This window comes from Pavona decussata, unplaced genomic scaffold (genome assembly GCF_977016875.1).
Source record: "Pavona decussata unplaced genomic scaffold, jaPavDecu1.1 SCAFFOLD_68, whole genome shotgun sequence".
NCBI lineage: Eukaryota > Metazoa > Cnidaria > Anthozoa > Scleractinia > Agariciidae > Pavona > Pavona decussata.
Genome location: NW_028145487.1, coordinates 47,114 through 70,458, shown reverse-complemented (window position 1 = coordinate 70,458; position 23,345 = coordinate 47,114). Strand labels below are relative to the sequence as shown.

Here is a 23,345-nt window from a genome sequence, read left to right as displayed (position 1 = left end):
GGTAATTTTTAAAATGAATGATTACTTTCCGGGATACAACTTGCCCAACCGAACAAAATTTAATTTAATTTAGTCTGCATTTTACCCCTGGTCTGCAGTGTTCAGTCTACATTTTACCCCGAGTCTGCATTTTACCCCCAGTCTGCAGTCTGCAGTCTGCATTTTACACTGACCGATTTATAACGACGTTGAAACACGAGGTTGACTGTCTCCTCGATTTAAGCATAAAAGTTTGGAAAAAAAAAATAATTTAGAGAGCTCAGCTCTTTAAGGCTTAGAGAATGCCATTGTGTATTTTTAGAAATTTTAGAATTGGGCATTTAAAAATCATACATTTTTTTGTGGCATAATATTATAAGTTCAAAAATATTTTTAGAATTTTGAGGGTAAGCGCCTTCCAAGATGAATTCATTTCCGGTAAAATCTGATTGGCTTGCATATAAAGCATGACACAAGATAACATCACGTAAGCAAACATGGGGCGGCAGACGACTCGTGCAGTAATTGTATCAGGCGTTCTTTTTTCTCATCCTGCTCCCGAACGCCGACTCTCGCGCTACCACACTTTCGCGCTCGATCCCCCAAAATAAAGAGAACGCCTGATCGCAAGTTACTGGTTTAATGTTAGTTGGGCAAACCGGCGCGTCGTTGTCACCGCTTCCGTCTTTTCCGGAAGGGAGAGGAAGGAAGACGCTTGAAGGAAACAGTGCTTCAACATTTTGACGCCAATTGTTAAGGCACACTGTTAATTTGCATTATCTAATGTTCATTACTTTTATCATTAAAAAAGGAAACTAAATCCAAGAGCTGACTATCCAAACTATAAAGACGGAATGTTTTACTATTCCACCCGAAAGAACCAGCATGTGTGAGGTAAAATGCCTTGCAGGGTCGGCAAACGTGCTGTACATTAATTTTGCATTCAAATTATAAGGTTGTAGTTGTTTCAAGTTGCCAGAGACTAATTGAGTCAAAATTTAAAGAATTTCATGAATCAGTCTTCATAAATTTCTCAGCCCTCGCATTGCCACCAATTTCCCTGGCCGTCTGATTCGGTCAAAAAAAAAAATGACAGATCGAAATATTACATATTTGCCAGTTCTTCGTCTTCTTTTTTGTTTTTTTTTTTTTGTTTTTGTTTTTATTATTATTTTTTGCTTTAATTATTTCAAAGAAGAGCAAAGCAAAATCGATAGCCTTTGTTACGAAAAACTTGATTCCGCCCGTTTCTGTCCTTTATATTTTTCCTTTTCAACCGTTACCAAAAATGGAAAAATTACTCGCCTCCTATATATACGAATCAGCAGCAGGTGAGTTTTTATTGTGCATGTATGTGAATAAAAATAATTGAATTTGAATCAATCGTACCCAGTTGTTGACTTTATAAATGGAATTGAATTTAATTTGTTTAATCGTGATCAATCGTTGACTATCTACGATAGCCAATGGAACAAAATTATCCCAGAAACACAATTTTCGAGTTTAGTCCAAACTTCGCCATCATCTGTCAAAATTGGGCGTCTCAAGGCTACAGATCCTCTTAGAAGAACCATGCAGAATAAATAGAAACGTCCTCTGTTCACTAAGGAATATTTCTTCACCTGTTTCGGAAAAGTAAATTTCTTTGGGACCATCCTCCATTTATGATGAGCTCTACCAGGAAGCAGGAGACGTTATATCTCGAAAAGCATCTTCTGCTGTTCCCAGAAGCATAGACCAAGTCAAGTATCAGAGGAAGAAACTTCGGACCAAGCACGAGAAGGACCAGTTAGCTGAATTGATAAGTCTCTCCAACAATGGCTTTGTACGAAATGTGCAAGTAGGTCCAGGCGTGAAAGCGGTCCTTGCTACAGAGGAGCAGTTGGCAGACGTTGTCCGATTTTGCACCAATTCTGAAGAGTTTGGCATTCTGGGCATTGACGTCACAGTATGAAAATGGTGGTGGTGGTGGTGGTGGGGGGTTGAAAAAGCTCTTATGCAAAATAAAATATAATTTTGTTGTTACTGTTAAATCGAATTAAAATCACCATAAGGCTGCGCTTTCACAAGTTTAGGTTGGTGAAGACGCGATGAAGCTCTTACTTATCATTACTATCGATTGGATGAACTAGTAATTAGTTATAGTTTTGTTGATGTTACTGTTACTGTTAAACCAAACTAAAATCACTGTAAATTGTGGCGAGAACATGTCAAAGCTCTTAAGATGAGTGACGTTGACTTGCAGATTTATATGACAGTTACTCTTTTCTATATGAAAGTGTCAACACATTCATTGAAATTCTTAGTTTAGCTATGAACATTGATGTTATTACTGATTTTCTTTTAAACTGATTAAACTTAGAAGAACCTGTAAACCTGTGCTTTCTATAATTGATTTCATATGAGAATGTATACTCACTATTGTAAGCCGCATAGACATCAACATAATCAAAGTATTTCCCTTTTCGGCACAGGGTCCAGAGAAGTTCAATTCCATCATGTACTCATGTTCAATTCAATCACGGCTTTGTACAATGAACTCCTGAATCCAATTTTACCGGTTTTTCCTTTCCTTTTTGCCATAAAACAGTCATAAATATCCTTTCGATCGGCTCCCACGTTCGTTCGCCATGTTGTTTTTTTACTTCAAAAACCGCAATCACCGGCTCCCGGGCGCAACTTCCGGGCCCACAGTAATTTGGCCCGCGGTAAATATTTTGTGTAACGCAATCGTAACGCAATATAAACTCAGCGGACTACGATCGAATTGAACTCTTCTGGACCCTGTCTTTTCTCAGAGGCTTCTTTTGTTTGTTCCACCGATGTGGCCGGCTCTTCCTTGTCTAGTGAATCTGTGGAATCTGCAGGTAAATTGGTAATTTTTAAAATGAATGATTACTTTCCGGGATACAACTTGCCCAACCGAACAAAATTTAATTTAATTTAGTCTGCATTTTACCCCTGGTCTGCAGTGTTCAGTCTACATTTTACCCCGAGTCTGCATTTTACCCCCAGTCTGCAGTCTGCAGTCTGCATTTTACACTGACCGATTTATAACGACGTTGAAACACGAGGTTGACTGTCTCCTCGATTTAAGCAAAAAAGTTTGGAAAAAAAATAATTTAGAGAGCTCAGCTCTTTAAGGCTTAGAGAATGCCATTGTGTATTTTTTAGAAATTTTAGAATTGGGCATTTAAAAATCATACATTTTTTTGTGGCATAATATTATAAGTTCAAAAATATTTTTAGAATTTTGAGGGTAAGCGCCTTCCAAGATGAATTCATTTCCGGTAAAATCTGATTGGCTTGCATATAAAGCATGACACAAGATAACATCACGTAAGCAAACATGGGGCGGCAGACGACTCGTGCAGTAATTGTATCAGGCGTTCTTTTAACTCATCCTTCTCCCGAACGCCGACTCTCGCGCTACCACACTTTCGCGCTCGATCCCCCAAAATAAAGAGAACGCCTGATCGCAAGTTACTGGTTTAATGTTAGTTGGGCAAACCGGCGCGTCGTTGTCACCGCTTCCGTCTTTTCCGGAAGGGAGAGGAAGGAAGACGCTTGAAGGAAACAGTGCTTCAACATTTTGACGCCAATTGTTAAGGCACACTGTTAATTTGCATTATCTAATGTTCATTACTTTTATCATTAAAAAAGGAAACTAAATCCAAGAGCTGACTATCCAAACTATAAAGACGGAATGTTTTACTATTCCACCCGAAAGAACCAGCATGTGTGAGGTAAAATGCCTTGCAGGGTCGGCAAACGTGCTGTACATTAATTTTGCATTCAAATTATAAGGTTGTAGTTGTTTCAAGTTGCCAGAGACTAATTGAGTCAAAATTTAAAGAATTTCATGAATCAGTCTTCATAAATTTCTCAGCCCTCGCATTGCCACCAATTTCCCTGGCCGTCTGATTCGGTCAAAAAAAAAAAATGACAGATCGAAATATTACATATTTGCCAGTTCTTCGTCTTCTTTTTTGTTTTGTTTTTTTTTTTGTTTTGTTTTTATTATTATTTTTTGCTTTAATTATTTCAAAGAAGAGCAAAGCAAAATCGATAGCCTTTGTTACGAAAAACTTGATTCCGCCCGTTTCTGTCCTTTATATTTTTCCTTTTCAACCGTTACCAAAAATGGAAAAATTACTCGCCTCCTATATATACGAATCAGCAGCAGGTGAGTTTTTATTGTGCATGTATGTGAATAAAAATAATTGAATTTGAATCAATCGTACCCAGTTGTTGACTTTATAAATGGAATTGAATTTAATTTGTTTAATCGTGATCAATCGTTGACTATCTACGATAGCCAATGGAACAAAATTATCCCAGAAACACAATTTTCGAGTTTAGTCCAACTTCGCCATCATCTGTCAAAATTGGGCGTCTCAAGGCTACAGATCCTCTTAGAAGAACCATGCAGAATAAATAGAAACGTCCTCTGTTCACTAAGGAATATTTCTTCACCTGTTTCGGAAAAGTAAATTTCTTTGGGACCATCCTCCATTTATGATGAGCTCTACCAGGAAGCAGGAGACGTTATATCTCGAAAAGCATCTTCTGCTGTTCCCAGAAGCATAGACCAAGTCAAGTATCAGAGGAAGAAACTTCGGACCAAGCACGAGAAGGACCAGTTAGCTGAATTGATAAGTCTCTCCAACAATGGCTTTGTACGAAATGTGCAAGTAGGTCCAGGCGTGAAAGCGGTCCTTGCTACAGAGGAGCAGTTGGCAGACGTTGTCCGATTTTGCACCAATTCTGAAGAGTTTGGCATTCTGGGCATTGACGTCACAGTATGAAAATGGTGGTGGTGGTGGTGGTGGTGGGGGGTTGAAAAAGCTCTTATGCAAAATAAAATATAATTTTGTTGTTACTGTTAAATCGAATTAAAATCACCATAAGGCTGCGCTTTCACAAGTTTAGGTTGGTGAAGACGCGATGAAGCTCTTACTTATCATTACTATCGATTGGATGAACTAGTAATTAGTTATAGTTTTGTTGATGTTACTGTTACTGTTAAACCAAACTAAAATCACTGTAAATTGTGGCGAGAACATGTCAAAGCTCTTAAGATGAGTGACGTTGACTTGCAGATTTATATGACAGTTACTCTTTTCTATATGAAAGTGTCAACACATTCATTGAAATTCTTAGTTTAGCTATGAACATTGATGTTATTACTGATTTTCTTTTAAACTGATTAAACTTAGAAGAACCTGTAAACCTGTGCTTTCTATAATTGATTTCATATGAGAATGTATACTCACTATTGTAAGCCGCATAGACATCAACATAATCAAAGTATTTCCCTTTTCGGCACAGGGTCCAGAGAAGTTCAATTCCATCATGTACTCATGTTCAATTCAATCACGGCTTTGTACAATGAACTCCTGAATCCAATTTTACCGGTTTTTCCTTTCCTTTTTGCCATAAAACAGTCATAAATATCCTTTCGATCGGCTCCCACGTTCGTTCGCCATGTTGTTTTTTTACTTCAAAAACCGCAATCACCGGCTCCCGGGCGCAACTTCCGGGCCCACAGTAATTTGGCCCGCGGTAAATATTTTGTGTAACGCAATCGTAACGCAATATAAACTCAGCGGACTACGATCGAATTGAACTCTTCTGGACCCTGTCTTTTCTCAGAGGCTTCTTTTGTTTGTTCCACCGATGTGGCCGGCTCTTCCTTGTCTAGTGAATCTGTGGAATCTGCAGGTAAATTGGTAATTTTTAAAATGAATGATTACTTTCCGGGATACAACTTGCCCAACCGAACAAAATTTAATTTAATTTAGTCTGCATTTTACCCCTGGTCTGCAGTGTTCAGTCTACATTTTACCCCGAGTCTGCATTTTACCCCCAGTCTGCAGTCTGCAGTCTGCATTTTACACTGACCGATTTATAACGACGTTGAAACACGAGGTTGACTGTCTCCTCGATTTAAGCATAAAAGTTTGGAAAAAAAAAATAATTTAGAGAGCTCAGCTCTTTAAGGCTTAGAGAATGCCATTGTGTATTTTTAGAAATTTTAGAATTGGGCATTTAAAAATCATACATTTTTTTGTGGCATAATATTATAAGTTCAAAAATATTTTTAGAATTTTGAGGGTAAGCGCCTTCCAAGATGAATTCATTTCCGGTAAAATCTGATTGGCTTGCATATAAAGCATGACACAAGATAACATCACGTAAGCAAACATGGGGCGGCAGACGACTCGTGCAGTAATTGTATCAGGCGTTCTTTTTTCTCATCCTGCTCCCGAACGCCGACTCTCGCGCTACCACACTTTCGCGCTCGATCCCCCAAAATAAAGAGAACGCCTGATCGCAAGTTACTGGTTTAATGTTAGTTGGGCAAACCGGCGCGTCGTTGTCACCGCTTCCGTCTTTTCCGGAAGGGAGAGGAAGGAAGACGCTTGAAGGAAACAGTGCTTCAACATTTTGACGCCAATTGTTAAGGCACACTGTTAATTTGCATTATCTAATGTTCATTACTTTTATCATTAAAAAAGGAAACTAAATCCAAGAGCTGACTATCCAAACTATAAAGACGGAATGTTTTACTATTCCACCCGAAAGAACCAGCATGTGTGAGGTAAAATGCCTTGCAGGGTCGGCAAACGTGCTGTACATTAATTTTGCATTCAAATTATAAGGTTGTAGTTGTTTCAAGTTGCCAGAGACTAATTGAGTCAAAATTTAAAGAATTTCATGAATCAGTCTTCATAAATTTCTCAGCCCTCGCATTGCCACCAATTTCCGTGGCCGTCTGATTCGGTCAAAAAAAAAAATGACAGATCGAAATGTTACATATTTGCCAGTTCTTCGTCTTCTTTTTTGTTTTGTTTTTTTTTTTTTTTTTTGTTTTTATTATTATTTTTTGCTTTAATTATTTCAAAGAAGAGCAAAGCAAAATCGATAGCCTTTGTTACGAAAAACTTGATTCCGCCCGTTTCTGTCCTTTATATTTTTCCTTTTCAACCGTTACCAAAAATGGAAAAATTACTCGCCTCCTATATATACGAATCAGCAGCAGGTGAGTTTTTATTGTGCATGTATGTGAATAAAAATAATTGAATTTGAATCAATCGTACCCAGTTGTTGACTTTATAAATGGAATTGAATTTAATTTGTTTAATCGTGATCAATCGTTGACTATCTACGATAGCCAATGGAACAAAATTATCCCAGAAACACAATTTTCGAGTTTAGTCCAACTTCGCCATCATCTGTCAAAATTGGGCGTCTCAAGGCTACAGATCCTCTTAGAAGAACCATGCAGAATAAATAGAAACGTCCTCTGTTCACTAAGGAATATTTCTGCACCTGTTTCGGAAAAGTAAATTTTAAAAATATATCCCGTGCTTATTCTTTTCCGTCAGCTGTTAAATTAATAAAAAAAATTGTGATTAGTTGTGTTAGATTTCTGGTAATAAATTAAAGAAACTCAATGAAAGAAACTCAATGATCTCCTGTCAAGAACTATCACTTTTGAATACCCAGGAGTTAAAATTTGATCATCCACAGACATCAAACACAATCAAAGTTATAAACATCCTGCGCAGCTTATCAGAATGATCAGACTCTGATAGCAGTATGTTTAAAGGAAGAATTAATTAGCCGCGATAAAGATAAATAAAAAGACAGCACATTGAAAAAATGCGACATTGACAAGTGCATTGTAAGACAGCAAGGACATGTAAAATTGAGACCATTTTACTATCAACTTCTCCCTGTCACTCAACCGACAACCCACGGCCAGTTTTGACTCCAGAAGACGCTGATCATGAAACTCAGTACAAAGCAAACTCACTCGTATATCAACCAACTGGTGAAACATACTGTAAGAACCGTCATTCAAGAGAGGAATTCATCAGCTCTCCCGGCGTCTAAGAGAAAGCAACACAGTCATGTCTGAAAACTTGACCTGGACATTTCAGTACAACAGCTCATCCCAAACGGATGAACCTCCCAACAGTACCGACGAAGGTTGCATTTTCGCAGACTCCAATGTAGAAACGGTACTCATGGTTCTTGCCTATTTCATCATTCTCCTAGTATCTCTGGTTGGAAATGCCCTTGTAATCTTTGTCATCTGCAAGAACAAGCAACTGCAAAGGTCGATTAATTATTATGTTTTCAACATGGCCGTGTCCGATCTCTTCACTCCCTTGACAATCATGCCGGTCAATATTGTACATATTATTTCAGGTTCCACTACCTTTATGGTCGATACCCCTTTGGTGCTTGGGAACATCTTATGCAAGCTTTGCTACTTTCTCCCTGATGTCTCTTTGATGGTCTCCATCCAAAGCCTTCTGTTGATTTCAGTAGACAGGTTGATAGCTGTTGTCTTCCCGTTGCAGATAAAACTAATCTCGTCCAAAGTGCGTTTTATATGCATTTCTTGTACCTGGATTGTGGCTATTGCTGTTCATGCACCTTACTTTTACACTTTCAAATTGTTACCCAATGGCAATTCATATAATTGCTTGCAGCGCTGGGGTGCTAACCATGTGGAAATTCACAAGAGGTATCTCACGGCAGTATTCATTACTTTCTACCTGGTACCAATGTGTGTCTTCGCCCTCTTGTACTGCAAAATTGCTTGGACTTTGAAAAGGAGGCACAAACAAAGGAAAATAATCTCCACAAGCGGTCGATCCGGTTCATATCAAAACAGTACGCACATCCGTTTGTCAGTAGCCATACTAACAGCCTATACTGTATGTATAGGGCCACACATTGTCTTTATCTTTATTAGAATTTTCTTGTGGCATTGGCAGAATCCACCTATCTGCGCATTTCAAACCGTGATTCCGTTTGTTTCACTCTTCATGGTACATTCGTGGAGTGCCATGAACCCATGCATCTGTTTTACTTTTAGTAAGAACTACCGAAGCGGTCTTAAAGAAATATTTACTGCCCGAGCTGGCACGAGTAGTCTTCGAATAACAACAGAAACTGCGACCCTCAAGAAACGTGCCACTAGTTCAGGCACTGAGCGTTTCTGTCTGAATGTCATTAAAGAAGGCCAGAAAGAGCTAAAACAAGACGAACAAAAGGAAGGGCAAGAACAATTCTGAGAAAGAAAAGAGAAAATTTTTAAGAATGGAAATGAGGACAGAAAGACGATCTGACGTCAACAAAGAACTGAAGAACAAGTGGAGGAGAAACAGCTGGATTAGGAGTTGGAAGAGGAATAGCAAGAAAAGATCGTTTCAAGGACCTTGACAATGCGTTGGCGTTGCTCGGTGCATGTTTCCTTTATTTAGGATGTGTAAAGGACATTACGGACATCTGTAACCTCAACCGGCTCATAATACGGGAGAGAAAATATTAAAATTTGCTCAGTAAGATCTTCCGATAGAGTTTCTTTTTGTTGCCGACGTTTATTGCGTTCGAAATATTTAATTTGTAGTCATTACTAAGCTGTGGCTGACAAATGCTGCCTTAGTGGATTGAAATGTTGCGTGAGACCGAATTACATTTCGGATTGTGTTTGCAATCGTTCGTGGCTTTATAGCTTTAATTTTCTACCATTGAATTAGCATTCGGTTAGAGTTCGTGTATTTGTAAAAACCAAATTAAAGGATTATACCCCGCGAAACGTGAAGGCAAAAAGAAATCCAGACAATTTTGTAAAAGGAAATGGAAAACGCAGCAAGTCTCCTCTTTGATCACTTCTTAACCGAGAGTCTGTTGCATGCAACATTCCGTATTTTTTGTAAAATATTGACAGAGCTGTTCCCAGCATTCTCACGCCGGTATTATGCGACATGGACCTTATAACTAGCTCGGTTTTCGTTGTTTTCTTTCTCTCATATAGACCAATAATATTAGCTCTACAAAGGAGAAGTTGAGTTTTTCCTGTACGCAGAGTTTTGTTACATATTAACAATGTAGCTGAAAATGTCCGATTTGGTTCGTAAGATAGTAACTGCTCATTGATTTATTTAATATCAGTAAAAAACAAAAAAACAAAACAAAACAAAAACAGCGATTCAAATTTGAAACACGTTAGAAATCAAAGGGATCTTTTAGTAAAATTATTGAAACTTCTCATCGGTGACATCAAATCGAATCAAACCTTTTTCGCGGGGGATGTTTGAGCTGTCACATAAAACTGCCAGCGACCTGCTGAATTCTAAACATTAATTTGAAGTTGTTTTTTTACAAGGCCATGTAAACGATGAACGGGAGTAACACAAGCGAACCAGCAAACCCTAGACTCTATCGGCAAGTCGAGAAAGCTCACTGTCTGCCACTGAATCCTGCAGTCAATTACCTCCAAAAAAAGGATTTTAAATTTAATGACATGATATTTTTCTCGCCCCTAGGTCTTTTAATCGTTTAACACACAAAACAAAATTCGTTGTAATATATTTCAAAGTTGCTTTACAAATATAGAACTCCTCGCTGAATATTTTTAGTTGTGTGCCGGTATGAAAACCCTCTACTCGTTTTCTTACGTGAATTTTTGTTACTATGTATGTATGTGAATAAATGGAATTGGGTTTAGTTCAGTCGTAGCCAATCGTTGCCGGACTATATACGATAGCAAACTTTGAATACACCAAAAATATCATCGGAACACAAATGTCGGATTTAGTCCAACTTTCCGGTCATTTGTATCATGAGAAACCAAGCTCCTTCATAAAAAAGCGGTTTTGATCGTGCTTTGGTTTTCCTTGAAATCGCAAAATTAGCAAATAGGTAATATACCTATCTGTCAATTTTTGGACAAAATCAGACGACCACGGAAATTGGTGGCAACACGAGGGCTGAGAAATTTGTAAACTGATTAGCGGACGTATTTAAATGTTAACAAGAGTGTTTACTGAATTAGTGTCTGACAACCTTACATTAAAAGCAAAGTTAATGCACAGCACGTTTACCGAGTTTGGAAAACATTTGCACCTTTGTTCTTTAGTTAGAATATTATAATTTTGTTTCTTTTTAGTTTGGATATTCAGTTCTTGAAAGGCCTCCTTGTCTTGTCGTATGTGTTTACAAATGATATGATTATTGCATGTTTATTGTCGAACCATTAAACGATAATGGATTTCTGGTTTTTACCCGAGGGTGTAATGAGATCTCTGCACTCTTTCAAACGTCTCTTTATCAAAAAGGCAAAACTAGTGAATTGGAAATAACATACAAAATTTTAAGGCTTCATGCATAATGTTATCCAAAAAAGAAAACAAAACTACAACAAAAAAAACTTTGCGTTGGGCAGCCGCGCGAATGTGCGATATCCATATGTGCTCCTTTATTGTATTTACTCGTGGAATCGTAATAAGATACTGGGCTTTAAAAGAATAAATTGCCGGTTGCTTGTTGCACACTGAAGATCATGTTTCCTAAATGATAGTGGCGCTATTAGCCGTGGTTACATGACCCTAGGTAAACACGATTTTTTAAGTGCTACTGCGACGAAAATCAACCTTTTTCTTTACTAAATTTTTGTTCCCGAAATTAGAGTTCAGACGTAAAACTTCAAGAAAAAATACTTTTTCGACCAATCTGACGAAGCAGTTCCCTTCCTTAAGCCGCGGAAATGTGGGAAAATTATGTCCGGCATTATCGAAACAGCAACTGCTTGAGCCTACAAATTTCCGTCAGCGGCTTTCAACGGTTGACGTCATGTTATCATCAAAATTTTGGCTTGGCTTTGCTTTAGGCATTGTTGTGCACCGTAACATGTCAATAAGTTCAAGTTCTTCATCCAATTCTTGGGGAGACAGCTCCGATTTGGGTTCTAAAGCGAACTTAAGTGAAATAGAAGACAGTGAAGTTAATTTTATCCCGTATGACGAGGAACTATAGCCGATCGCGACCCGAGAAGAAGCCGCCGCGTACGAAGCATGACAGGGTTATCTAAGAAGAGCAGGAACTAAAGTTTCAAAGGCGCTTTGCTGGCGAAGTAGATGTCAGTACCTGGAAGGCAATATAACATTTATGTTTTTGTCATTCTTCGTTCGTCGTCAGTTTATTATTCAAAGCAAATTGTCTTTACAGTACTTAATTACGGTACTTACTTGTTTTTAAGTCGTTCGAACCTGGTTTCTCAGCTCAGTCAATTTCTTTAAGACCTTAAAGGTGAATAGGCTACTGTATTTTGTTTTTCAGGTGCAGTTGTGGGAATTGTTCTATTGTCCTCTCAACTAAACCGGGGGAATGCATTTGTTGCATGGAGATAGATCGTATGGGAGAGATTATGAGCTGTGAAATGGAACGGGAAGGTGATTGTGTAACAATTCATCCCTGTTTTTAGGATGTTCGCTTACACCGATGGGTTCTTGAAGTGGCATAACTGATTTTAAAGACCAAAGATGGCAAAAAATCACCGGACCTTGTTCAGCCAAGGGCTAAAAAACCGAATCAAAGTGAGTTATTTTTTGTTTATATTCTGGAAATGTTTATTTTTGTGTGGCTTGGTTACCACATGGCCTTGACTTGTTAAGGAGATTGTACATGTACGAAGGATTAGCAGCAAGTTACAGGTTTTAGAGCGACACAAGCACCTGTTCCCTGCTCACGCTAAAAAGAGGCTGTATTATGCTTGTTTTCTTTCAAGTTGAACTTACTGTTTAGTCGTCTGGGTCCACTGTGGAAAGCATGTTGATAAGCTTGAGAGACTTAGGCCCAGTTCAGACGCCGAACTTTTCATGAGCCGAACTTAATTCAAATTAAGGTCGGCCCAAATCACGAAAATCCCGCCTTTTGATTCAGACGCCGAACTTAATTAGCCAAACTTAATTTACTTGAAGCAAAACCAATCGAAATGTCTGCGTTTTTTTTACTCATTTTATTTTTTTTGTTTGAAATACGTTATAATAATTTATGCATTAGGTTCGGCTCATGAAAAGTTCGGCGTCTGAATCAAAGCCGTTCCAAAGCCGAAATTCCCGGCTGAGCCAGGCGGGAAGAACGGCTGAGCCGTTCCAAATTGAAACAGCCGTTCTCAACTGATTCAGACCCCGAACTTTTCATGTACTTAATTCGAGGTATTAGGTTCGGCTCATGAAAAGTTCGGCGTCTGAACCGGGCCTTAATGAAACCATCCTTTATTTAGTTTTTAATGATTTAATAATTCTTACCAATCATTATAAAGGATGTAAATCAGCCAAGCTAAAGAATTCAAAGAATAAATGACATGCTCATACTAGTAAATTTTGCATCAAACAATGCTGCTTCTAGCTATATATTTCTGAGGGTCACTCCAGCATTAGTTTACGGGGCAAACTGAACACAGGCTAGTTATTCTCAGTGTTATACAACTAAGTATGGCATTCACTCATATGCAAGCAAACTACGGAACTCATTGCCATATATTGTTTGTGTGTAGACCTACTTCTCTGTCTGAGCCGTGTAGCACCCATGATATTAGCATATTTGCTATCTAAAATTCAAAGTAAAATAAAGTCTTTGATTGATGGATTGATCAGTGATGATTAGTAATAAGCTCAAATATAAATGTTGTTATTGTGAAAGCCTTTTATCTAAACAAAAGAACTATGTAACACTTAACTTTCGATAGTACCCTTTGGTTTAAGCACATGAAACAGAACTATTTGAAGTAGAAAAGACCAGGCACCAGTTGTTCAAAGGGCAGATAACTTTATCCAGTGGATAAGTCACTATCCAGTGGTGCAAAATGTACTTCAAACAACGCTTCTGGCAAGTTTTCCATACAATCCCATACTTAAATTAGACATACGCTTCTACTCTATACACATATTGTAGAATTACAGGGAAATTCTTGACACATTTATTTGCCGCGTAGCGACCTATCCAGTGAATAAAATTATCCGCTCTTTGAACAACCGGGGCCAGATGGGGATGAATGGAGTAAACTATTTGTTTTTGTTTATTTATACCTTTTTTAGTTCAGTGTCTTACAGACAATTTACTCAACTTCTATGGGAATTTGCTGGTCACTCCAAGCACTATCCTTTGCCATGCTGTCCCTACAAAGCAATATGGACAGCCCTTCCAAGTGAAAGTGGGCAATGTCATGGCTTTGAAGATTATGAACAACAAAAGTTGTTCATTTTAACTTCTAGACTCCAGTCATTAAACAATGTTTCAAGGGTTCTGATTCAAAAAATGATTAAGGAACACATGAGACTAGGTGTCCCATGTGACTTGAGCTTATCATGTATTTTGCGGGGGATATTCCTTGTCTTTTAATTATTAAAGCTTTATTCAAGCGGTGCATTTATGTCCTCTTCGTGGCTGTCCACATTTTCTGCATGTTTGAGTTCGTCCTCTTCCCTTTCCACCATTTGTTCTTGATGGACCAGGTTGGTTTCCCCCGCTCAAGGTCTCTAATTCAGCTTCTGTAGAAAGCCGGTAAAAAGTAAGTGTTACTACTTTTTACAGAATAGATTATGGTAAAAAACTGTTTCTGAAAAACCAAAGACAACCTGACTTGAAATTGGTAGTCTAGCAGTGAGTCAGGGATGTCATTAAGATTTCAAGTTGCTGGGCATATGAAATTAGTAGGCGGGGCAATGAGTGGCGAATGTCGTCTTTTGGTTCCATTTTACTATGAAAGTAGCCAGGGGTCATGTTTATAATAGCTGGGGGAAATGCCAGGTCCCCAGCTCTTAGTGACAGGCCTGAGTGAGTGTAGAGTGTTGTACATGTTATGTTTTTTTACCTGAACATGTTGGAGGAATAATCACCGTTTCCTTCTGTTTCCGTTCTTGATGCTTTTGTATGGCTTCCTCTTTTGTCTGCTTATCAAGCATTGAATGCAGAGCTTCAGGAACAATTTGTTTGAGCTCATCAGCTACCAGCTGTAGATCTTGTTTTGAGCTAGTGACCAAAGTTTGGTAGATTTCAGCTACATATTCTGTGGAAAATATAGCAATGCCTTCACAACCTTTCTTTTTTTATTAGCTGGTACATAATTTTGAAGAAAAGTGCTTTAAAGTTTAGTCTGTCTTCATATGTTTTGGAATGAAAACACTAAATTGGTCAGTCAAGTAGTCTTCAGTAGTATTTGACTATTTTAAATGCCAGAAAGTATAGGGTGCCCTCATATTTTGAATAAAGTTTAACATAACTTCTACACTGTTCATTTAGCAGAAACTGACCATAATTTGAGGCAACCCTGGCTTCCCTGACTGTTGCTTCTCCCTCCTTGTATTTTTGGTAGGTAACATGAAGTCGTGCTTGGCCTTGATTGTCCATCTTTGTGTCCCTTTGAAGGTTATAATTAAAATGGAGTGCAGCCAGTATTGATCTTGCAACCAAAAAATTAAAACAGTAAGTATTGTGTATTTATGTAATTTCTAACAATATTGGTTGTTACTGTAACTTTAATATTAAAATTCTCCCAGTCATCAGGTATTTTACATCGTAAAGCTTTGTAGACCTTTTGACAAAGACAACATCCGGTAATATTTTTTTGACTGCTTTAGTGCTACTTTGATGTAAATAAGCCTTTTGTTAACCTACCTGCATAGCATGGTATGGTATGGGTAGGCAAGCATCTTAGGGGCAAAATGGTTTACTACTGAATGGTAGCCTTCTAAGCAACTTGTTTGCTCCACTGACGATGCTTTTTCAATAGCTTTTGTGAGACTGGACTTAGTAAGGGCTGTGCACATCTTATCATATGCCTCCGATACTACAATGAAAGCAATTAATTTTGGGCACATGTTATGTATTGACTGTGTTGTTAAGTACTTTTGAAAAAACAAGGCATAGACAAAGAGCACAAGGAGTATATGTAACTTGGAAGCTGTCAGTAGTTATTAAGGGAAATAAGAAAAAAAAACGGCAGCTTAATATTTCTTCAATGTTGTGAGTGCAAAATGACAAGTTACATTGAAAAGATTGTGTAGACAAGATTTTTTATCCCACAAATATATATTTTTTTTATATGAAGTAACATTAACAAAGATTAGAACAGGAAAGAACATTGATTTTCAATGAATTGGTACCTTTAGACATCCACAATTTTGGCCTGATGACGTCACCATGAGCACAAGCATTGAAGAGTATATTTGGGAGGTCTTTGTGTTTGTTTATAACGTGACTCAGGAAGGCGTGGAATTTTGCAACCTTCACTTTGCCAAGGGATTCTTGAGTTGAAGTCACTGCCCAATAAAAATGTCGAACACAAGCGTTCCTCCAGCGGCCAATTATTTCACAATTTTTTTCTTTACTTAGTTTTGTGAGAATTTTCTTAATTTCTGTAGGAGTAACAGAACAGTTCAGTACATTTCTACATAAAATACATTATTCATTCCTCAGAAAAGGAAAAACATTAATAATTAAAGAGTTCTTTACACACAGCCAAAAAAAAAAGTTAAGTATAATAATTGACGGTCTCGATGCCTACCATCTTTTTCTCAAAATTAAACACGTCAAAGGTGTCAGGAGCCTTAAATGGGCTCCTGTAGTTGTTAATTATGCAATTATTATCAATTATAATACTGAACTTTTTTTTTGGCTTTGTGTTAAGAACTCTTCAATAATTGATTTAAATCATAGCTTAATGAATTTCTTCAAGAGGAAAAAAATTGATGACACTATTCAACCAATCAGTAAATTTGTGAACAGTGCCTTAGACCTAAGACAGTAGTAATAATAATAATAATATTAATAATAATAATAATATTAATAATAATAATAATAATAATAATAATAATAAAAACAATTTAGGAATGAAACCAATATTGATGCAGATGGTAATGATAATGTTTAGCTGCATCCGTAGCTATTTTTTGAAGCAGATAATGTTATCGATGTTTATGTAACTTATTGTGTTGATTGCTTACTTTTGCCGATGTGCCACATATCAAAAAAATGATTGATTACTGGCTTGCCCAGTTCAGCACATTTCCTTCCACATTCCTCCCGCATCCACTTAGCAATGGAAGCATGGCGGTCAGATATAAAGGATTTGATGATGATACCAGTAGTGAGAAGGTACGCCATGGCCTCCTTAAAGGCCATAAACTCAATGCCTGAGCTGCTCCCTGCCTGATTAGCCTAAGGAACATGAAAAAAAGAATAAAGTGAATTTCTAACACTAATTTCAAGTGTGTTTTGCCAACGAATGTAAACAGGATTTATTTTTGAGTGTGCTCTTCCAATAATATTAAAAGATTATCTGATCTTGTTTACAAAGCTTTACCAGACTTTTCACTTTGACCTGGTTTTTCTTTATTTAGTGATTGTTTAGAAGATTATTTTAAGAGGTTTACTTGCCTGTACCAAGACAATATGAATAATCAGGCCAACAGTACAGCAAAATACAGTATAGGTACCATATTTTGCTGAGTGACCCATACTATCATGGCGCCCATCTCCTGCGATAACAACTCCTTTTCCTTTAAGAGAATCCAGCAATTTTGCTTGGTATTTTCGCCAGAAAGAGATGATGGCTGGTATGAGCAGGTGACGTTGGTGGTAATAGTAGGTGGGCTCATTATACACCAGTATGCCCATGTGCCGGAACACTGTCAGCACTTTTTTTACTGAGGCTCCAGCGCAGAGAATTGCAAAACATTAGTAATGGCTGGCTTTCCCAGGTGAATATCTCTTGGCAACTGCTGCACTTAGCTTTAATGGCCAGGAGAGTACCAGTTTGCGTGCATGTTTTTTCTGGGTTTGGGGCCAAGCAATAATGACAGTACTGGAACAGTAACAGTAACTTTGAAATGAAGACAATTCCTTTAGGTTCCTCACGTTCATCCTTTCCAGTGTTATCCAGCCTGTTAAAATAAAATGTCTCTTGGTCATACAGACATAGTCATAGCTTTTTCTCTGAAAGCAAGCAATAAGCAAGGCACGCTTTAAGTTGATATTGCTGGTGCATTTTTAGAAGGGTTGTAGGGAAGAAGGTTAAACTCCATGTTTTAAGTAAAGTAATACAATATTTATAAAGATAATAGTCAGGTATCCTTGCATGTTTGTCCTTTGAACTTTCAAGTTTACCTAGGCTTTGTTGATTGGCTGTTGTTCATAGAATCCTCTCCTAACTTCTGATATGCTTCATCTATTTTTTCAGGAGTCCAATTGGGGTCCTCGTTCTCAGGTTCTTCTTTTTCTTCATCATCATCATCATCATCATCATCATCATTGTCACTATCCTCTGCCAAGTCGTCCTTAAGATCACAGCCAGACACAGAGGGTTCAGGAGCAGCTGGTTCTGCAGTAGCTAAAGGAAAGGAGACAAATGATCCAGCCATATCTTGGCTTGTTCTCTTTCCATGGAAAATGAATTGGGACATTATTTATTTGAATAATTTAACAAAAATATAATTACGAACTGTTTCATCAACAATATAATCTTGAGGTAAACTGATGAATAGAAATGAAATAAAAATTAAACTTGTTTGATGTTGTGCATAAAATGCGTGGGGTGGGGGGGGGGGGGGTGTGGGCCAATAAAGTTTTTTGTAGAGGGTCCCCGATCTCACCAGCATTTTCATTCTACATACCGAGGAAATACTCTATTACATTTCCGGAAAAAAAAAAAACATGCCACCATTTAATTGTTATGTTTAAATGTAAGTGTGCACTTTCTGTTGTAATTTGTGCTCAGACTTATTATTTTTTTGGTTGTACCCTCCCACTATATGGCTCCCCACCCTAAAACTGGGTAAAAAAAAAGACTTACCACAATCTTGTTGTAAGTCGTGTTCGTGTGACTCTTGCTGTAGCTCCTGTAGTGTTTCTGCCCATTGCTTCTGGTTTTTCGCCATCTTATTGTTGAGTCGCGTGACTTTGAATTTTAATACTTTTATTTCTTTTTTTAGGTCCCCGCACATTTTGCACTCAGTTTGATTTTCATTTTTCTGCTGAATTTAAATATGCAGCACATTAAAAATAGTGTAAAACTTTCAGGACTAAGTAGCGATTACCATGCCTGTTCAACGAAACTTACGTTTTGGGTTCCAGGGGTTGATACAGCGACAGGTAGTAGCTCCGACGCCTTTGAAGAATTATTGGAAACACCATCCTAAAAAATGAAAGACGAGTTTAGATGGTATCGTAGCTACTGTAATACAAACGTTTGTTCCCATTCCTTACCATGGAGCTTACAGGGTCATCAGTGTCCATCAATGGAGGCTCTTGTACCTCTGCTACGGGTAGTTCTTGTTCCAGCTGAGAAAAAAAGAGAAGGGACGTCTTATAAAGCCTGAAGAGGCCAAAAATAAGCCTATAACTGTATGCCTGAAAATACATCTACCGAGCTCGACGACCACATTTGGTCGGTGATGTCCATCCCTGTTTCCGGTCCATCCTCCATTTGTGGTGTTACAATATGATTTTGCAATTTTCGCTCAAGCTGAAAAATATATGAGGATATTGTATGAAGTGAGCCATTAGAAACTAAACAGAAAAGGGGTAGTGTAAAAAAATATGTAAGCTTACCTGCATCGCACTTTCCGCGCTTGCGGGTCTGCCTGATTCTTGACCTTTCTCAGCTCTGTCAGTTTCCGACGACGTTGTGGAAGTTTGGGCGCCATACTCGGCAATAATTTCTTTCATTGCCTTCAAAACAGCAAAACAGAATTGTTTGAATAAAAAAATCTGCTAGATTGCTGACGTAACGTGACAATGTGCACTGCCTACACTTTCTAGGGTTTAATTTCACCCAAGGTCAGGCGACAATAACCAAAATTATTTCGCATTTTAACGACAGAGTGAATGAAAAATTGTTCGTACATAAAAATAAAAACAGAAAGCGGACAAAAACTTAAAAAAGTTAAACAAAATCTCGATGTGAAGGCGACCGGCCAGAACACAAACGTATTTCTTCATTCATGATAAAATTACTGGCGCAACAAACAAATGCTTCTACAGTCATCAAGGTTTACATAAAAAGGAGGAAAGAAAAAATTATGAACAGTTGAGAAAAGTAATAGTTTTTATACCATTCAAAGCTACGATAATCGAAACACGAAAAACTTAATCATTAATTCAGGTCAACCGACAAGCTTACTAAGAGCGTCAGGGAAGAACCCGACAAAAGTAATAAAGTTTTTACTATCCGTTTTTCGTGTTTGTCATCCCGATTTTTATTCGAATGTTTGTATATGAGCTAGGTTCGACCGAGTTTAAGAAAAAAAATTATTGTAACCTAGTCTGCGGCGTCTGGCGACGTGCTATGATCCCAAAATGTAGCTAACAGTCAAAGATCAAGAGTGCACTTACCTGCCGCCGACCTCTGGCCGTCATGGAAGGGGAGTTCTCCTCTACGGACTTTTTCCAAATAGTGGGAATAGCTCCAAGAACTAGATATCTGGGTTGTCCTTCTATATGGACTTGTCTTTCGAAGTACTCGGCCGCAAAATGAATAGAACAGATTTTAAAAAGCCCTTTCGGGTTGAACTTAGCACGGTGTATCCTCACGAAAGCTTTCCACTTTGCGACCTCCTGGCTAGACTTTGGCCTATGCAAAGAAATTCCAGCTCGTGGATTTGACTTGTTGCTACAGTCTTGCACAACACAGCGGCACGCAGGCATCTTTGCGTGATCAGAACTTTCAAGCGCCGAACAGGAAAAAAAATTCTCCCTCTTTTCCACGTGTAGAGCTGTCAATTCCTCTGTGCTCAAGAATTTTTGATGATAACATGACGTCAAAGGCGACCTCGACCCAATCCTCCACATCTTGGCCGGGCATTTTTTGTTTCAGTAATGGCGGACGTTAACTCGAGAAAAACACGGCTCAGAAAATCGGACTTTTAGTTAGAATTTGGATATCAAATTTGGCGTACGTAATAACTATACCTCAAACTTTCTAAAAACGTAAAAACAAGACAAAGCCTAAATTTCATCGCAGTAGCACTTTAAGTGTATTTTCCATTGGTAAAATAGCTGGAGGCGGGTTTTAATTTTCCTGGGTAATTAAGTAACGTTTGTAAAAACGAGCAGGAGCGTTTTATCGGGACCCGATAAAAAACGTGCTGCAAGTTTTTTTTGAACGCCTTCAAAAACATTCCTGGAAAAGCGTGCACGTGTGTCAATAGAGTTCATAACAAGTATGCTTTTGTGAAAGTTTAACAATTGGTTCATGCGTCAGCGTGCGTTCATCGAGATAAGAAGCACGCGGGAAGTTTGGAGAGCACGAAAGACGCCTTGAGCAACTCCAACTTCTTGAGTGTTCTCCAAACTTCCTGCGTGCTTCATATCTCGATGAAAGCACAGCTGACTCATGAACCAATTGTTTTATAACATTTTCAACACGGTTGTGTAACCCGTTGATTGAAGGTTGACCAGAGGTTTACCAAACATTCATCCAATGTGCAAAGTTGTAAAAAACAACCCCATGTTCAGTAAAAATACGCAACTTACAGGGTAAAAAAAGCAATACTCCTTTGGTCTAAAATAGTTAAGGTTTCTAATTATCGAATAGAATACACTGGTTACCTTTTAAAAATTTTCCTAAAAAAGAAACTTGAAAATAATTTATGATCCTCGCGTTACGAAGGGAGAATTCAGTTTCCGCTCGCGAGGGCATGTGCTTGTTTACGCAATATTTACGCAGTTATCAGGTTTTATCAATGAAACTAGAAAGAAAATTGACAACATTGACAACTAAGCTTTCCTAAATGAAAAATTTATTCAGGTAAGTCTTTGTTTTAAGATGCAAAGGCGTGTAATTTTTAATCTGAGACGATACCACGCAAGCGATTTGAAGGAACTGCAACTCCATTCATAAAGTGAATTTGTCGAACCGTCGGACCACAGTTTTTAAAAATTTCTCAAAATACTGTTAGGAATACGAAGAATCGGTGAATTAGAAAAGTATATAAGTATAAATTCACAATCAAACCTGTAATATCTTGTGAATTGGATTCCCACAAGTACTCGAACATTACCAAGAAAGTCCGTGGCTTAAATAGCGTTCTGAGATGTCCGCTTGCTCGTCGGCTGGATAAAACAACAATTTCTCCCAGAAGTACAATTTCTTCGCCGTTAATTATCGGATCTCCGCTGTTGAAACTGTTGAGTATTCCTTAGCGGTTTTTCTTTCAGTTTATCGTTTCGAAAAGGAAAGGTGTGTTTTCCCTCTGAGAAAGCCAAATTGGCGTCTGAAAATTATAGTTTTGCGAGACATGATAACACGGGCCCGGCTTTTTCTCATTTTTCCTTTTCTTCAGGTTTTTTTTTTTTCGGAAGTTTAAAACTCCGATCCCAAAGAAAAAGTAGGCAAATCGTCTTCATCAGCTGGTTCGCTTGTTGCTATCTGTATTTAATCTTTTTGCTGAAATGTTTCCCCTTTTGAATCAAAATGCCGAAGTCACTCACGGAGAAATTTTTCTTCTCGTGGCATTTTGCTTATGTCATCAGCGTGCACAATGGGAATATGACGCACGCGCGCGCCATTGAATTTGATTACACGAATTTACTATGTTATAATTAACAATGGGACTGGGTAATTTGCGAGTTGTGGAGTTGCTAGTTGCGAGTTGCGAGTTGCAGATGCGAGTTGCAGTTGCGAGTTGCAGTTGCGAGTTGCGACTTGCGACTTGCGAGTTGCGAGTTGCGAGTTGCGAGTTGCGAGTTGCGAGTTGCGAGTTGCGAGTTGCAGTTGCGAATTGCCAAAACTAGAAAATGAAAATTTCTAGTGAATATAACGTTATGTAAAGATCGCAAGGAGCTCAGTTTTAATATAAACCAAGGCTACAACCAGAGAATAACCTTTTTGAGCAAGGAAGTGTCAGGGATTGATGCCACTGGTTTATAAATCTCAGATTGGAAGAATCCAACTAGCTTTCTTTTTGCACCTCTTGCAGGTAAATTTAGTAAAACCCCCAAGGCCACAAATTTGGGTTCTTGTACTATTAGGGGTTCTTTTGAAAACTTCAAACAAGCATTTAATCCGTCACATTTAGATATTGGAGTACCCCCGAAGTCTGTGTTATTTTGTGATGGCGATGAAGGATCTAATTTCAGTTATTAGCGAAAATGAAGATAAGATGCCAAATAAGTTTAATTCGCTAAGCCTACCAACACATTTTTACTTTTTTGGACATGTTGGAATGGCAAGCTAGGAACGAGATTCAAGCAAGTTTCGCCCAAGAATAGCAGTGCCAAATCATCGATATAGCGCTGAGGCCAGGCCAGGGAAAAGACGGTTTTTCTTGTACAAAGGCAGGCAGTGCCTGAAAGGGCCGATAATACACAGGAAGTCTCCTTTCTCTGACCCTCTCTATCCGTAATATTGATGAAGGAGCCATTTTATTTTTTTGCAAAAATTGTAACTTTGATGCCTCCGCATCCCCGAATGCATTTCCCAATATCCTGTATATCATTGATACTGTATTGACATTATCCCTCCCGCGCAATACTCAGTAATACTCAGTAATAAGCAATATGGT

At 38.2% G+C, this 23,345-nt stretch overlaps 2 protein-coding genes, 1 long non-coding RNA gene and 1 pseudogene across 5 annotated transcripts; 2 read left to right on the top strand and 2 right to left on the bottom strand.

Annotated features, from left to right (window-relative positions):
* Positions 1-7,898: 7,898 nt before the first annotated feature.
* LOC146477816 (neuropeptide FF receptor 2-like) lies at positions 7,899-9,074 on the top strand. The gene has a single exon (XM_085112951.1). The coding sequence runs from the start codon at positions 7,899-7,901 to the stop codon at positions 9,072-9,074; it is 1,176 nt and encodes a 391-aa protein (XP_084969077.1).
* Positions 9,075-13,861: 4,787 nt separating this feature from the next.
* Positions 13,862-18,245, bottom strand: LOC146477815 (uncharacterized; annotated as a pseudogene). The gene is made up of 8 exons (XR_014865283.1): positions 17,950-18,245; positions 17,221-17,726; positions 16,788-17,001; positions 15,948-16,199; positions 15,460-15,631; positions 15,096-15,244; positions 14,657-14,851; positions 13,862-14,333 (listed from the first exon to the last, which is right to left on the bottom strand). The product of XR_014865283.1 is annotated as an uncharacterized LOC146477815 (transcript).
* On the top strand, positions 16,807-18,351 carry LOC146477814 (uncharacterized). Its single transcript, XR_014865284.1, has 2 exons — positions 16,807-16,938; positions 18,023-18,351. It is a non-coding gene; the product is annotated as an uncharacterized LOC146477814 (long non-coding RNA).
* Positions 18,352-18,454: 103 nt separating this feature from the next.
* LOC146477813 (uncharacterized) lies at positions 18,455-19,593 on the bottom strand. Of its 2 annotated transcripts, none has more exons than XM_085112955.1 (5): positions 19,393-19,593; positions 19,208-19,306; positions 19,048-19,122; positions 18,902-18,976; positions 18,455-18,815 (listed from the first exon to the last, which is right to left on the bottom strand). In XM_085112955.1, exons 1-5 carry the CDS (start codon positions 19,507-19,509, stop codon positions 18,519-18,521), a joined length of 663 nt encoding a protein of 220 aa, XP_084969081.1. In that variant the 5' UTR covers positions 19,510-19,593; the 3' UTR covers positions 18,455-18,518. The 2 variants fall into 2 exon arrangements, with proteins under 2 accessions (XP_084969081.1, XP_084969082.1); XM_085112956.1 differs by having other exon boundaries at positions 18,455-18,812.
* Positions 19,594-23,345: the final 3,752 nt, after the last annotated feature.

Excerpts from the sequence above, each read along its gene's own strand:
- LOC146477813 (XM_085112955.1), bottom strand. The coding sequence starts at position 19,509 with ATGAAAGAAATTATTGCCGAGTATGGCGCCCAAACTTCCACAACGTCG. Across the intron at positions 19,307-19,392 it reads GCGCGGAAAGTGCGATGCAG|CTTGAGCGAAAATTGCAAAA; the intron begins GTAAGCTTACAT and ends TATATTTTTCAG. Across the intron at positions 19,123-19,207 it reads AAATGTGGTCGTCGAGCTCG|CTGGAACAAGAACTACCCGT; the intron begins GTAGATGTATTT and ends TTTTTTTCTCAG.
- LOC146477816 (XM_085112951.1), top strand. The coding sequence starts at position 7,899 with ATGTCTGAAAACTTGACCTGGACATTTCAGTACAACAGCTCATCCCAA.